Here is a 16,076-nt window from a genome sequence, read left to right as displayed (position 1 = left end):
GGCGGGCAACTCCACTAGCTGGAGTGTCCTGCGGTGCTGTGACAAAGGGGTGAGCCTTTGAGGCTCACCGCCAGGTGTTACAGCTCCTGCCTGGGGGAGGTGTTAGCATCTCCACCCAGTGCAGGCTTTGTTACTGGCCTCAGAGTGACAAAGGCACTCTCCCCATGAGGCCAGCAACATGTCTCTAGTGTGGCAGGCTGCTGGAACCAGTCAGCCTACACAGATAGTCGGTTAAGTTTCAGGGGGCACCTCTAAGGTGCCCTCTGTGGTGTACTTTACAATAAAATGTACACTGGCATCAGTGTGCATTTATTGTGCTGAGAAGTTTGATACCAAACTTCCCAGTTTTCAGTGTAGCCATTATGGTGCTGTGGAGTTCGTGTAAAACAGACTCCCAGACCATATACTCTTATGGCTACCCTGCACTTACAATGTCTAAGGTTTTGCTTAGACACTGTAGGGGCACAGTGCTCATGCACTGGTACCCTCACCCATGGTATAGTGCACCCTGCCTTAGGGCTGTAAGGCCTGCTAGAGGGGTGTCTTACCTATACTGCATAGGCAGTGAGAGGCTGGCATGGCACCCTGAGGGGAGTGCCATGTCGACTTACTCATTTTGTTCTCACTAGCACACACAAGCTGGTAAGCAGTGTGTCTGTGCTGGGTGAGGGGTCTCTAGGGTGGCATAATACATGCTGCAGCCCTTAGAGACCTTCCCTGGCATCAGGGCCCTTGGTACCAGAGGTACCAGTTACAAGGGACTTATCTGGGTGCCAGGGTGTGCCAATTGTGGAATCAAAAGTACAGGTTAGGGAAAGAACACTGGTGCGGGGGCCTGGTTAGCAGGCCTCAGCACACTTTCAATTCAAAACATAGCATCAGCAAAGGCAAAAAGTCAGGGGGTAACCATGCCAAGGAGGCATTTCCTTACACAACCCCCCCCAAACGAAAGAGGATGAGACTAACCTTTCCCAAGAGAGTCTTCATTTTCTAAGTGGAAGAACCTGGAAAGGCCATCTGCATTGGCATGGGCAGTCCCAGGTCTGTGTTCCACTATAAAGTCCATTCCCTGTAGGGAGATGGACCACCTCAACAGTTTTGGATTTTCACCTTTCATTTGCATCAGCCATCTGAGAGGTCTGTGGTCAGTCTGAACTAGGAAGTGAGAACCAAAGAGGTATGTTCTCAGCTTCTTCAGGGACCAAACCACAGCAAAGGCCTCCCTCTCAATGGCACTCCAACGCTGCTCCCTGGGGAGTAACCTCCTGCTAATGAAAGCAACAGGCTGGTCAAGGCCATCATCATTTGTTTGGGACAAAACTGCCCCTATCCCATGTTCAGAGGCATCTGTTTGCACAATGAACTGCTTGGAGTAATCTGGAGCTTTTAGAACTGGTGCTGTGCACATAGCTTGTTTCAGGGTGTCAAAGGCCTGTTGGCATTCTACAGTCCAGTTTACTTTCTTGGGCATTTTCTTGGAGGTGAGTTCTGTGAGGGCTGTCACAATGGATCCATATCCCTTCACAAACCTCCTGTAGTACCCAGTCAAGCCAAGGAATGCCCTGACTTGAGTCTAGGTTTTTGGAGCTGCCCAGTCCAGAATAGTCTGGATCTTAGGCTGGAGTGGCTGAACTTGGCCTCCACCTACAAGGTGTCCCAAGTAAACCACAGTTCCCTGCCCTATCTGGCATTTGGATGCCTTGATAGAGAGGCCTGCAGATTGCAGAGCCTTCAAAACCTTCTTCAGGTGGACCAGGTGATCCTGCCAGGTGGAGCTGAAGACAGCAATATCATCAAGATAAGCTGCACTAAAGGATTCCAGCCCAGCAAGGACTTGATTCACCAACCTTTGGAAGGTGTCAGGGGCATTCTTTAAACCAAAGGGCATAACAGTGAACTGATAATGCCCATCAGGTGTGGAGAATGCGGTCTTTTCTTTTGCTCCAGGGGCCATTTTGATTTGCCAGTACCCTGCTGTTAAGTCAAAGGTACTTAAGAATTTGGCAGCCCCTAATTTGTCTATTAGCTCATCAGCTCTAGGAATGGGATGAGCATCTGTCTTTGTGACAGAGTTGAGACCTCTGTAGTCCACACAAAACCTCATCTCTCTCTTTCCTTCTTTGGTGTGAGGTTTGGGGACTAAGACCACTGGGCTAGCCCAGGGGCTGTCAGAGTACTCAATTACTCCCAATTCCAGCATCTTGTGGACTTCCACCTTGATGCTCTCCTTAACTTGGTCAGACTGTCTAAATATTTTGTTTTTGACAGGCATGCTGTCTCCTGTGTCCACATCATGGGTACACAGGTGTGTCTGACCAGGGGTTAGGGAAAAGAGTTCAGCAAACTGCTGCAGGACCTTCCTGCAGTCAGACTGCTGTTGGGTAGAGAGGGTGTCTGAGGAGATCACTCCATCTACTGAGCCATCTTTAGGGTCTGATGAGAGGAGATCAGGGAGAGGTTCACTCTCAGCTTCCTGGTCCTCATCTGTTACCATCAACAGATTTACATCAGCCCTATCATGGAAGAGCTTAAGGCGGTTCACATGGATCACCCTCTTGGGGCTCCTGCTTGTGCCCAGGTCTACCAGGTAGGTGACCTGACTCTTCCTTTCAAGTACTGGGTAAGGGCCACTCCATTTGTCCTGGAGTGCCCTGGGAGCCACAGGCTCCAGAACCCAGACTTTCTGCCCTGGTTGAAATTCAACCAGTGCAGCCTTTTGGTCATACCACAACTTCTGGAGTTGTTGGCTGGCCTCAAGGTTTTTACTTGCCTTTTCCATGTACTCTGCCATCCTTGAGTGAAGGCCAAGTACATAGTCCACTATGTCTTGTTTAGGCTCATGAAGAGGTCTCTCCCAGCCTTCTTTAACAAGAGCAAGTGGTCCCCTTACAGGGTGGCCAAACAGAAGTTCAAAGGGTGAGAATCCTACTCCCTTCTGAGGCACCTCTCTGTAAGCGAAAAGCAGACATGGCAGGAGGACATCCCATCTCCTTTTGAGTTTTTCTGGGAGCCCCATGATCATGCCCTTTAATGTCTTGTTGAATCTCTCAACAAGGCCATTAGTTTGTGGGTGATATGGTGTAGTGAATTTGTAAGTCACTCCACACTCATTCCACATGTGTTTTAGGTATGCTGACATGAAATTGGTACCTCTGTCAGAAACCACCTCCTTAGGGAAACCCACTCTGGTAAAGATACCAATGAGGGCCTTGGCTACTGCAGGGGCAGTAGTCGACCTAAGGGGAATAGCTTCAGGATACCTAGTAGCATGATCCACTACTACTAGGATGTACATATTTCCTGAGGCTGTGGGAGGTTCTAGTGGACCAACTATGTCCACACCCACTCTTTCAAAGGGGACCCCCACCACTGGAAGTGGAATGAGGGGGGCCTTTGGATGCCCACCTGTCTTACCACTGGATTGACAGGTGGGGCAGGAGAGGCAAAACTCCTTAACCTTCTGGGACATATTGGGCCAGTAGAAGTGGTTGACTAACCTCTCCCACGTCTTGGTTTGTCCCAAATGCCCAGCAAGGGGAATATCATGGGCTAAGGTCAGAATAAACTCTCTGAAACCCTGAGGCACTACCACTCTCCTAGTGGCACCAGGTTTGGGATCTCTTGCCTCAGTGTACAGGAGTCCATCTTCCCAATAGACCCTATGTGTTCCATTTTTCTTGCCTTTGGACTCTTCAGCAGCTTGCTGCCTAAGGCCTTCAAGAGAGGGACAGGTTTCTTGTCCCTTACACAACTCTTCCCTTGAGGGTCCCCCTGGGCCCAAGAGCTCAACCTGATAAGGTTCCAGCTCCATAGGCTCAGTTCCCTCAGAGGGCAGAACTTCTTCCTGAGAAGAGAGGTTCTCTTTTTGGTGTTGTGTTGCAGCTGGTTTCCCAGCTGACTTTCCTTTTCTCTTGGTAGGCTGGGCCATTTTTCCAGACTCCAGCTCTACTTTTTCACCCTGTGCCTTGCACTGTGCCCTAGTCTTGACACACACCAGTTCAGGGATACCCAGCATGGCTGCATGGGTTTTCAGTTCTACCTCAGCCCATGCTGAGGACTCCAGGTCATTTCCAAGCAAACAGTCTACTGGGATATTTGAGGAGACCACCACCTGTTTCAGGCCATTGACCCCTCCCCACTCTAAAGTTACCATAGCCATGGGATGTACTTTAGTCTGATTGTCAGCGTTGGTGACTGGATAAGTTTGTCCAGTCAGGTATTGGCCAGGGGAAACCAGTTTCTCTGTCAACATAGTGACACTGGCACCTGTATCCCTCAGGCCCTCTACACTTGTCCCATTAATTAAGAGCTGCTGCCTGTATTTTTGCATGTTAGGGGGCCAGGCAGCCAGTGTGGCTAAATCCACCCCACCCTCAGAGACTAATGTAGCTTCAGTGTGACACCTGATTTGCTCTGGGCACACTGTTGATCCCACTTGGAGACTGGCCATTCCAGTTTTAGCTGGATGGGAGTTAGAAGTGGTATCTTTCTTGGGACAGGCCTTGTCTCCAGTTTGGTGTCCAGACTGACTACAGTTTCGACACCAGGCCTTTTTGGGATCAAAGTTTTTACCCTTGTACCCAGGATTGTTTTGTGAAGAGGCTCTGGGCCCACCCTCCTGTGCAGGTTTTTGGGGGCCTGTAGAAGACTCTACTATTTTTATTTTTGGCTGTCTCACCACCTTTCCCCTGGGGAGGTTTTGTGACCCCTTTCTTTTGGTCACCCCCTGTGGAAGTTTTGGACACCCTAGTCTTGACCCAATGGTCCGCCTTCTTTCCCAATTCTTGGGGAGAAATTGGTCCTAGGTCCACCAGATGCTGATGCAGTTTATCATTGAAACAATTACTTAATAGGTGTTCTTTCACAAATAAATTGTACAGCCCATCATAATCATTTACACCATTTCCTTGAATCCAACCATCTAGTGTTTTTACTGAGTAGTCTACAAAGTCAACCCAGGTCTGGCTCGAGGATTTTTGAGCCCCCCTGAATCTAATCCTATACTCCTCAGTGGAGAATCCAAAGCCCTCAATCAGGGTACCCTTCATGAGGTCATAAGATTCTGCATCTTTTTTAGAGAGTGTGAGGAGTCTATCCCTACACTTTCCGGTGAACATTTCCCAAAGGAGAGCACCCCAGTGAGATTTGTTCACTTTTCTGGTTTCACAAGCCCTCTCAAAAGCTGTGAACCATTTGGTGATATCATCACCATCTTCATATTTAGTTACAATCCCTTTGGGGATTTTCAACATGTCAGGAGAATCTCTGACCCTAGTTATGTTGCTGCCACCATTGATGGGTCCTAGGCCCATCTCTTGTCTTTCCCTTTCTATGGCTAGGATCTGTTTTTCCAAAGCCAATCTTTTGGCCATCCTGGCTAACTGGATGTCCTCTTCACTGGAGTTATCCTCAGTGATTTCAGAGAGGCTGGACCCTCCTGTGAGGGAGCCAGCATCTCTGACTATTATTTTTGGAGTCAGGGCTTGAGAGGCCCTGTTCTCCCTAGATAGGACTGGTGGTGGGGAATCAACCTCCAAGTCACTATCATCCTCCTCTGTGTTATCCAGAGAGGGGTTGGCTCTATCATACTCTGCCAACAGCTCCTGGAGCTGTGCTTTGGTAGGTCTGGAGCCCATCGTTATTTTTCTTATGTTACAGAGTGACCTTAGCTCTCTCATCTGGAGATGGAGGTAAGGTGTGGTGTCGAGTTCCACCACATTCATCTCTGTACTAGACATTATTCTTCTAAAAGTTGGAATGCTTTTAAGAATCTAAAACTAGTTCTAGAATCTAATTCAAACTTTTACAAACTCTTAAACTCTAAAAGAAATGCTAACAGGGACTAACACAAGGCCCTAGCAGGACTTTAAAGAATTTAGAAAACTTTTCAAATTGCAAAAATCAATTTCTAATGACAATTTTGGAATTTGTCGTGTGATCAGGTATTGGCTGAGTAGTCCAGCAAATGCAAAGTCTTGTACCCCACCGCTGATCCACCAATGTAGGAAGTTGGCTCTGTATGGGCTATTTCAAAGTAAGGAATAGCATGCACAGAGTCCAAGGGTTCCCCTTAGAGGTAAAATAGTGGTAAAAAGAGATAATACTAATGCTCTATTTTGTGGTAGTGTGGTCGAGCAGTAGGCTTATCCAAGGAGTAGTGTTAAGCATGTGTTGCACATACACATAGACAATAAATGAGGTACACACACTCAGAGACAAATCCAGCCAATAGGTTTTGTTATAGAAAAATATCTTTTCTTAGTTTATTTTAAGAACCACAGGTTCAAATTTAACATGTAATATCTTGTTTGAAAGGTATTGCAGGTAAGTACATTAGGAACTTTGAATCATTTCAATTGCATGTATACTTTTCAAGTTATTCACAAATAGCTATTTTAAAAGTGGACACGTAGTGCAATTTTCACAGTTCCTGGGGGAGGTACGTTTTTGTTAGTTTTACCAGGTAAGTAAGACACTTACAGGGTTCAGTTCTTGGTCCAAGGTAGCCCACCGTTGGGGGTTCAGAGCAACCCCAAAGTTACCACACCAGCAGCTCAGGGCCGGTCAGGTGCAGAGTTCAAAGTGGTGCCCAAAACGCATAGGCTTCAATGGAGAGAAGGGGGTGCCCCGGTTCCAGTCTGCCAGCAGGTAAGTACCCGCGTCTTCGGAGGGCAGACCAGGGGGGTTTTGTAGGGCACCGGGGGGGACACAAGCCCACACAGAAATTTCACCCTCAGCGGCGCGGGGCGGCCGGGTGCAGTGTTAGAACACGCGTCTGGTTCGCAATGGAAGTCAATGAGAGATCAAGGGATCTCTTCAGCGCTGCAGGCAGGCAAGGGGGGGCTTCCTCGGGGAAACCTCCACTTGGGCAAGGGAGAGGGACTCCTGGGGGTCACTTCTGCAGTGAAAGTCCGGTCCTTCAGGTCCTGGGGGCTGCGGGTGCAGGGTCTTTTCCAGGCGTCGGGACTTAGGTTTCAGAGAGTCGCGGTCAGGGGAAGCCTCAGGATTCCCTCTGCAGGCGGCGCTGTGGGGGCTCAGGGGGGACAGGTTTTGGTACTCACAGTTGTAGAGTAGTCCGGGGGTCCTCCCTGAGGTGTTGGTTCTCCACCAGCCGAGTCGGGGTCGCCGGGTGCAGTGTTGCAAGTCTCACACTTCTTGCGGGGAGATTGCAGGGTTCTTTAAAGCTGCTCCTTTGGATAAAGTTGCAGTCTTTTTGGAGCAGGTCCGCTGTCCTCGGGAGTTTCTTGTCGTCGTCGAAGCAGGGCAGTCCTCAGAGGATTCAGAGGTCGCTGGTCCCTTTGGAAGGCGTCGCTGGAGCAGAGTTCTTTGGAAGGCAGGAGACAGGCCGGTGAGTTTCTGGAGCCAAGGCAGTTGTTGTCTTCTGGTCTTCCTCTGCAGGGGTTTTCAGCTAGGCAGTCCTTCTTCTTGTTGTTGCAGGAATCTAAAATCTTTAGGTTCAGGGAAGCCCTTAAATACTAAATTTAAGGGCGTGTTTAGGTCTGGGGGGTTAGTAGCCAATGGCTACTAGCCCTGAGGGTGAGTACACCCTCTTTGTGCCTCCTCCCAAGGGGAGGGGGTCACATCCCTAATCCTATTGGGGGAATCCTCCATCTGCAAGATGGAGGATTTCTAAAAGTTAGAGTCACCTCAGCTCAGGACACCTTAGGGGCTGTCCTGACTGGCCAGTGACTCCTCCTTGTTATTCTCATTATTTTCTCCGGCCTTGCCGCCAAAAGTGGGGGCCGGGGCCGGAGGGGGCGGGCAACTCCACTAGCTGGAGTGTCCTGCGGTGCTGTGACAAAGGGGTGAGCCTTTGAGGCTCACCGCCAGGTGTTACAGCTCCTGCCTGGGGGAGGTGTTAGCATCTCCACCCAGTGCAGGCTTTGTTACTGGCCTCAGAGTGACAAAGGCACTCTCCCCATGAGGCCAGCAACATGTCTAGTGTGGCAGGCTGCTGGAACCAGTCAGCCTACACAGATAGTCGGTTAAGTTTCAGGGGGCACCTCTAAGGTGCCCTCTGTGGTGTACTTTACAATAAAATGTACACTGGCATCAGTGTGCATTTATTGTGCTGAGAAGTTTGATACCAAACTTCCCAGTTTTCAGTGTAGCCATTATGGTGCTGTGGAGTTCGTGTAAAACAGACTCCCAGACCATATACTCTTATGGCTACCCTGCACTTACAATGTCTAAGGTTTTGCTTAGACACTGTAGGGGCACAGTGCTCATGCACTGGTACCCTCACCCATGGTATAGTGCACCCTGCCTTAGGGCTGTAAGGCCTGCTAGAGGGGTGTCTTACCTATACTGCATAGGCAGTGAGAGGCTGGCATGGCACCCTGAGGGGAGTGCCATGTCGACTTACTCATTTTGTTCTCACTAGCACACACAAGCTGGTAAGCAGTGTGTCTGTGCTGGGTGAGGGGTCTCTAGGGTGGCATAATACATGCTGCAGCCCTTAGAGACCTTCCCTGGCATCAGGGCCCTTGGTACCAGAGGTACCAGTTACAAGGGACTTATCTGGGTGCCAGGGTGTGCCAATTGTGGAATCAAAAGTACAGGTTAGGGAAAGAACACTGGTGCGGGGGCCTGGTTAGCAGGCCTCAGCACACTTTCAATTCAAAACATAGCATCAGCAAAGGCAAAAAGTCAGGGGGTAACCATGCCAAGGAGGCATTTCCTTACAACAGGTATGTGAAAATAAGCTCCCTGAGTGTTCATGGAGATCATCCAGTCTCCTAGGACCAGGACAGAAACCATCTGAGCCAATGTGAGCATTCTGAATTTGTCCTTCTGCTGGAAGGCATTTAGGTGTCTGAGGAATCCGTCCTTTTTAGGGTGAGGAAGTAGCAGGAATAACAACCCAGCATTTCTCCAAGTCTGGTTCCTCTCTATGGCACCCTTAGCGAGCAACAGGTGTTCTTCCAGAAATTCATTCTGGTGTGCTGAATCCTGCCCCACACTGGTTGGGAGTGAATCACTAATGGCAAACTGAAAGCAGTTTCTTGCCCGTTACAGCAGAAGATGATGAGCTGGAGAACTGTTGTCCCTGCTGGCCTGTACGAGGTCTGTCTGCCGCATTACTGTGCATAAGGCTCAATACGTAGACTGCATCTACATATCAGTGCCAGCTGGCAGCAAAAAACACATAACCCAAATACGTTAATCCTTTTAGATATCCAAGGGACTAGCTGGAAATTAATTAGGGTTCACCTTACTGGCTGGGCCTTTTAAATGAAACTCTCTGGATTAGGGTATCTGGTGAGTAAACCTGAGTACCAGACTGCTGGCATTTGTCACCTGCCGGCTAATAGGCATGCAAGAATGTGGTTTTAACAAGGCAGCCATCAAAGCATCTGGGAGGGTGTCATTAAAAGAAAGCAAGGACCCACAAGTGGCTTGCCCAGGCTGCAATATTTCCCGGCAAAACATCTGTTTTAATTTCAGTGGTGGACAGCTATAATTTTAATACTTCGGCGGCACTCCAAACCTTTAATTTCAAATGAAACACTTTCTTCCACTGATGGCCTATTTGCTTTCTCAGAAGAGGTGTTAAGACCACTGGTGTTTTACAAATCAAGAATTAAGGAATCAACTGTGACAAATGGGGAGAGCAAGCAATTTCCCTCACTATCCTTAGCAGTATCCTGAGGTGGACGCGGTCCTGCCACAGAATAAAAGCTACAACCAAAATGAGCCTTCAGTGATAGTTGTGATGTGGTAGAGGCACTTAGCTAGAGTGAGGCTTCGGGTCAACTGATGGAGCTTTTGTAATTTCTAAGCACAATATTGGTCAAGCTGAGCTAACATCGGTTCGGGGTCTGACATGGGTGTTGGCACCAGATCATCTATTTGCAACAATGGTGTCTGTACTCTAACCGGGGCAGCAGGATCCGGTGTGAATCTAGAGGCTGGAGTGGAAGTATGTGCCAGAGGCGGAACTGACTTGGTAATGGGTCCCAAGGGGATAGGTGGCACCAGGGAATTACCTGCTGGGGGACAACAGACTGGATTCCCTTGTGTTTCCTTGAGAGCTGAAGGAGCGCTAGAATTTGCCAAGAGTGCACTGAAGATTTTGATGTCGACCTAGAAACTTATAGTGCACTGTGACAAAGTGAGGAATAAGTTCCAGTGCAGTAGCTCCCTATGGAGTGTGGCTTAAATCTTGATGCCATTGCACCTTCTCTTTGGAGTGAGGGTGGTAGGATGAGGCCATGTCCCACTTACGCTTGTACACTGACCTGTATCTCGACTTACCCAAAGATTTTGAGCGAGAGGTGCAGCACTCGCAGAAAATGCCCACTGTGCAAAGCTGTGCAAAGATTGTGAATCCTTGTGTTTGGCAAAGTGCTAATTTGCCTCGGTCTTAAATTACCTTTGGGCGCATAAGAGTGCATTTATCAAACAACAAAAGAGTTCTATCTGAAGCCCAGGTATGAAAGTCACACCTCCTGCGGGTTGGTGACCAACATCATTTTCCTACATTCAGGACAAGGCTTGAATCCTGGTGGTTTTGGGGAAGGAGGCATCATTCCCTTGGACACTGTGGTAAAGTTGTGGCATCATCAGAGGACCAGCAAAGTTGGTAGCAGGGCTTGGTACCAGAAGGCACACAACAAAACCATGCAGGGATGGTGCTTTTATGCTGCTCCACTCTGTTACTTTTGGGGCATTATGGAGTCAGGACAAGCCACACAACACCACCTATCAGCCCAGGTTAGCACTGCTGCAAAACTCTCTAGATTCAGTCAGAAGCCTGGGGTATATTTTAGTGTGTGGAATATGTGGTTAGAAGAATTCATCAGAAAGATTCTGTATTAAAAAGCTTGCTGGAACCATGTAATATCAGTTCTGGCACATCTATGCTTCATGATCAGAACTTTACTTATACACAGGTCCATAACAACAAATAAAAGAACTTTGACATAAAGTGTTTTTAACAGAAGGGACTACAACTGAAAAATTAGGAAATCAATCTGAAAAGGGTGCTTTCACATACAAGTCATGTAAACAATTGACCTGTTACCCAATTAGATGCTTTTACGTTACTTCTTTGGAGAAGGTTAGCAACTAAATTGATTTTGCTTAACGACCCACAGACAAGCTATACAAATTGCTCAAATCTGCACTGACCATCTGTGATGGTTCCAGCTCCACATGTCTCGGTTAGACCGTACCCCTGCCCAACTGGACAGCAGAAGCAGATGTTCATGAACCGCTGAGTTGCTGCAGAAAGCGGTGCACCGCCACACAGCATCAGTCGTATTTTCCCACCAAGCAGCATTCGTGTCTTATCAAAAACGAATCTAAAAATGGAAAAGGAAACATTACAGTACCATTCACAGCAACATTTGGCAATTTTCTTTCACAAATTATTGCTTTTTTTGTCGAAAATGTGGCTCACTCCCTGATTGGCTAAAAGGAACCTGGTTAATTTAGTTACCTGCTCGACATACATGCAGATGTTTTGAAACTGTTTTAATATGAAATAATTTCCAAACATATGCATAGATTTCAAATGAGGTACACGTACACAAATATTGAGCAGCTAAAACAATTGCAATATGCAGCCTGACCAACTGCTAATAAACAAAAGGATTCTGACTTTTTGTGACCACTTGTTCATAAAGCATTGTTACAGGCAATGATCTATTATGATTTATTTGTATTGTTCCATCGACACAGTGATTTTATGGGTAGAAAACGAAACTAAAAACCTTTTGGAGAACTACTGGTATTCTTGGTTTACATTCGGTTTACAAATTAAAACTACGCATGGAGGAATTGTGCAAAAGCAGCAAGCATATCCAAGATGGCCTACATACAGGCGGAAAGCTAAGTGGGGAAAAAAATTAAATCGTGAAGTGATATGATAATGCAAACATGGAAATTAAGTATAAAGTGCTATGTGTGAATGTGCAAGACAGCAGCTTTCAAAGAGTCAAATTAAATACAGACAAAAAAATGACCTCTCGGAGTATGACAGAGGAGCAGTAACTTAGTATACAAAAGGGTTTACAATTGACTTCAGATAACCAAACTGTTGTTTGTTTTTGTATAGCATGCACAGTAGCCGCAATGGCTTTAGAACCAGAGGACATATAGTAGATCTCTTGTTTCGGTTGCAGAAATTACCTTTCTAGTAAATACCAGCATATGACTAGAAAACTGTCATCTTTCTGCTTGAGACCGCAGACTGGGATTTAAGCCCTAAAAGTCTGTTAGGTACATTTCAACTGCATTAGAGACAGCCTTTAATTTTGTTAATTCACAATTGCTGAAGGGTCAAGAAGGGATTCAGTAAATGATGTTGAAGAAGTTGGTCCAGTTACATCTTAGAAGTGATGGCTTTAGAGTGTCTTGTGTGTTATTAAAAAAAAAAAAAAAGTATGAACATTCAGTTTCAGAATTCTCAAACATCCAATCGTTAAACAAATGTGTTCCAATAGCTTAAATCCACAAAGATGTCTATGCATTTTTTTATTTTTAAGTAGCTATTAAGACAATAAATTAAGTTTCATTCATCCAAAAAGAACAGAAAGTTGCAATGGTCATACGGGAAGAGAAGCATTTGTGTGGCCGACTGAGATGTGTTCTCGGTGATGCCAAACATACATGTGCAACCTACACTGTTTACCATCTTTTTGCACTGCTAAATCACCATACTGTACAGAGAACTGAGGTGTGGGTTTAACCTCTGTTTTTTTCTGGTACTATTACTTGCGATTCCCGATGTATATTACAAAACATTTCAAAAGCAGAGAGTGGAGCTACTCTTTTCAAAACAAATTCCAAAGTTAGATTACATTCAAGTACGGTACTAGCTAATCCTGCATTTGTTTTGGCTCCACTTTTAACCTTATTAATACTCTGAGAAAGTGATTCTTTTGCTAGGTATTTCCCATTTTGTGCTGACTGCTATAACTAGTTCTGGAGCTCTACACACTGGGGTACTACTGTCCAGGCCCTAGTATATGTGCTCACGCACCTAAAACATGGTAACACTGGCTAACTCCTTATTTGCGTACCTAACTCTCCAATAAGGCCATAATGTAACATTTAGGACAATACACCAAAGGCATAGAAAAATTAAATGTCATCGGTGGGCTGCGGCACATGTTGTGGTATAAATAGGTTGACAAAGAAAACAGCACCAGGCCCACCAATGTCACCTCACTGCTTCAAATTTTAAACATGCAGCCAAACGTATCAAAATAACCCTTTTTGTGAGGAAATAACCATACTTTTAAATATTGAATAAGTCACCCCTACATTGGCCTTGTAGTCAAAAAGGTAGTGTGCATAGTATGGAAATGTGTTTCATGCAAGAATTTAATACTGGTACATACCTACAGTGGCTAGCCCCAAACACCATTTTCACTGTGAAGGGCTAAAGTTGTCCTAAGAGAAAAACCAAAGTTTAGAGTAAAATCTCTGGTCTCTCTTGTTTGGGACAAGCTACTAGAATATTTAAAATACAATTTTCAATGCTTATTAAAAGTCGAATTCAGTGGTAAATTCAATCATCTTTCAAACCAAAAATATAAAAATCATCTTTTAAAAAGATAGACTTTGTCTGCCTGAACCTCAAATAGACCACTTAGCCAATGAGCAGTTTAAAGAGATGTGAAAACCGTTCGAAGACCAGAAACAATGTTTTAGGGTTTTTAGCAGGAATTGCTGAGTGTGAGGTATATGACACCACACAATAGCAGCTCACGAAGGACAGCTCGGGAGGGTTCAGGATCTTCATTAGCTTGAAAGGGACCAAGGTTACGTCTACTTATTCATATTTAAGGGGGAAAGACCTGGGGGAAGGGAAACCATTTTAATCCATGGCCTCTCTGTAGGAAGCACGGCACTAGCCCAGAGAGAGGAGGAGGCGGTCTCAGAACCAATTTGGTGTAGCTGAGAAGGAGAGGACTGCTAATTTGCCTAAACAAACCACTGGTGGGCGCGCACACACCATCCTGAGGCAGAAATGCTGTGCCATCTTGGATTTTACTTTGAACTTTGCACAATGTGGGAATTTGCAGTAAGGCAAACATGATGTGCTGCAAAAGTTGGTTTGCCCTCTGAAACTTTTTCCTCATTGGTAAGCAAGTGTCCAGGTGTCAAATCCACCTGCTAGCTAGTGAATCCTATCAAAGTGGCACCTCGCCCACAGCTCATCTGAACAATTTCTGCACCTGTTGGGGGGGGGGCTGGACCTGCTGTATGAACTGCATAGAGATCTGAAAGGCTTGACCTGCTCTTACTTGCATCCAGTACTAGGAAGTGGACTCCGAGGTCCAGTTGGCTGACTTACAGTGCGGTTATAGAGGCAAAACAAACTGCAAAAGGCATTTTTGCAGAAGTACCATGCTGCCCACTATTAACTGGAACTGAACTGGACCTTACTGGTGGCCTCTGCTGCAGTGATTCATGGCCCTAAGTCCTGTCCCTGGGGTTCTGGATGACTTAGAAGCAGCCAATAGGAGCTACTCCAGAAACTCCAAAAGTTGGCACTTAAAACACTTTTGTATTTCCAAAGTCTTTGGAGATTCAGCAGAGCATATAGTGGCAACAGTGGCCAATTTTGAGGGAACTTTATCTGACACAGCTCCAGGCATTCCCACTGGAGGATTTTGAACTCCATAAAAAGAGACTTAAGTCTGAAAGTAGGAATCGCGATCGGGTAAACGCACAAAAAAGTGTCTGCCAGATGAGAGGTCCTTGGTGGCTGCAAAATTAGAATTTTTCCCACTCTGAGCTTTTCCTGCCAAAACAAACAGCTTCAACTTGACCACATCTGGCGATTATCCCGCTTTGAGAGGACTTCGGCAGACACAGCCAGCAAACTGCCCACTGAAAGATTTCAACATTCATTTCAGAGGCTTGTTGGATGTTTGCCGTTTTGGTGTTATTTAGCTTATTAAAATATTCTCTAAGTAGTTGTGGGATTTTTTATTTTGTTATAGTAGATTTTGTAACTGTTTTACTAGTGCTAAACACTTTATACAGTTCCCTAAGCTAAGCCGGTCTGCTCTGTGCAATACTTACAAGGGGGTTAAGCCCGGATTTAAATTATTGAAACTGTTTTATCCTGAAAATTTGTGGTGGACTCCCATCGACCCCAAATAATATTCCACTTTCTTAAAAATACCATCATCCAATTTTTTTGTTTACATTTGTTTTACTAGGTTTTCTGTTAAAGAAACAAACATGGATAAGGTCTGACAGTTCAGGACCAGAGACATTTGTCAATTATACATCAACATCTCATGTATTACATATGGAGAAGGCAGGAGAGCACAAAGTTTGTAGCATATAGAAGTGCCACATGCAGTAATGAGCAGGTTGTAAAGTTACAATCAGAGGTTTAAAGGCATGGGCGTTTAGAAATAGCATTATCCATAAACAAGCTTTACTTTTAGCTCATCTTAATAAATAAACAGTTATATTCCTTCACTGTAGAGTAGCCGAATAACCTTTTTATTTAAGTATTGCTTTAATGCCCTACTTTCTCCCGCCAAATGTGTGTTTAACTATTATAAAAATAAAGTCAAACTAGACCGCTTATATCAGGATCATGTCATTAACACAGTTCTACCTATTTTTCCTTAATATTCACAATCTCCCCATAGAAAATCTAAATCTTTAGGTCTGAGCGGAAACTTAGTTTAACTTCTTTTAGTCACAAAAGCAAATGATGACAAAGTTGCCTATGCTTGGTAACAATTTTTCTGGTTGATATAAAACCTTCCTGCAGATTCTTCATTTTATGAATTATCCCTTCAGGCTCCAGATTGGTCTGGAAAACATTTTCTAAGGTATATCTCCACAGTGCTGGTAGGTTGCACCATGCAGCCTCGTCCGTGCCTCCACCTCCAGACATGATGAGACCAGAGGGCATTACATTCCAATCTATGCTCTGGCACCAGTTCCCTGAACTTTTTCTGTGCCCCATCAAGTTAAGCAGAGAGGAAGCATGAGAGCAAAGATTACAACATAGAACATGCTTCCATACCTTTGGAATTTATTGGATGCAGCACGAACTCATAAGGGAGAGGGAAGGAATTTGCAGAATCCACCGG

At 45.7% G+C, this 16,076-nt stretch overlaps 1 protein-coding gene across 5 annotated transcripts in view; it reads right to left on the bottom strand.

Annotated features, from left to right (window-relative positions):
* Window positions 1–16,076, bottom strand: part of ACSL3 (acyl-CoA synthetase long chain family member 3) — a 503,023-nt gene that overhangs the window by 81,203 nt on the left and 405,744 nt on the right. For all 5 annotated transcript variants that reach the window (XM_069213474.1, XM_069213478.1, XM_069213477.1 and 2 more), the window contains exon 10: window positions 11,134–11,306. In XM_069213474.1, coding sequence (XP_069069575.1) covers window positions 11,134–11,306 — 173 coding nt within the window. The remainder of the gene's footprint in view (window positions 1–11,133; window positions 11,307–16,076) is intronic.

The sequence above is a fragment of the Pleurodeles waltl genome, chromosome 11, assembly GCF_031143425.1.
Source record: "Pleurodeles waltl isolate 20211129_DDA chromosome 11, aPleWal1.hap1.20221129, whole genome shotgun sequence".
In the NCBI taxonomy this organism is placed as follows: Eukaryota; Metazoa; Chordata; class Amphibia; order Caudata; family Salamandridae; genus Pleurodeles; species Pleurodeles waltl.
This window is presented reverse-complemented; position numbering and strand designations above follow the sequence as displayed.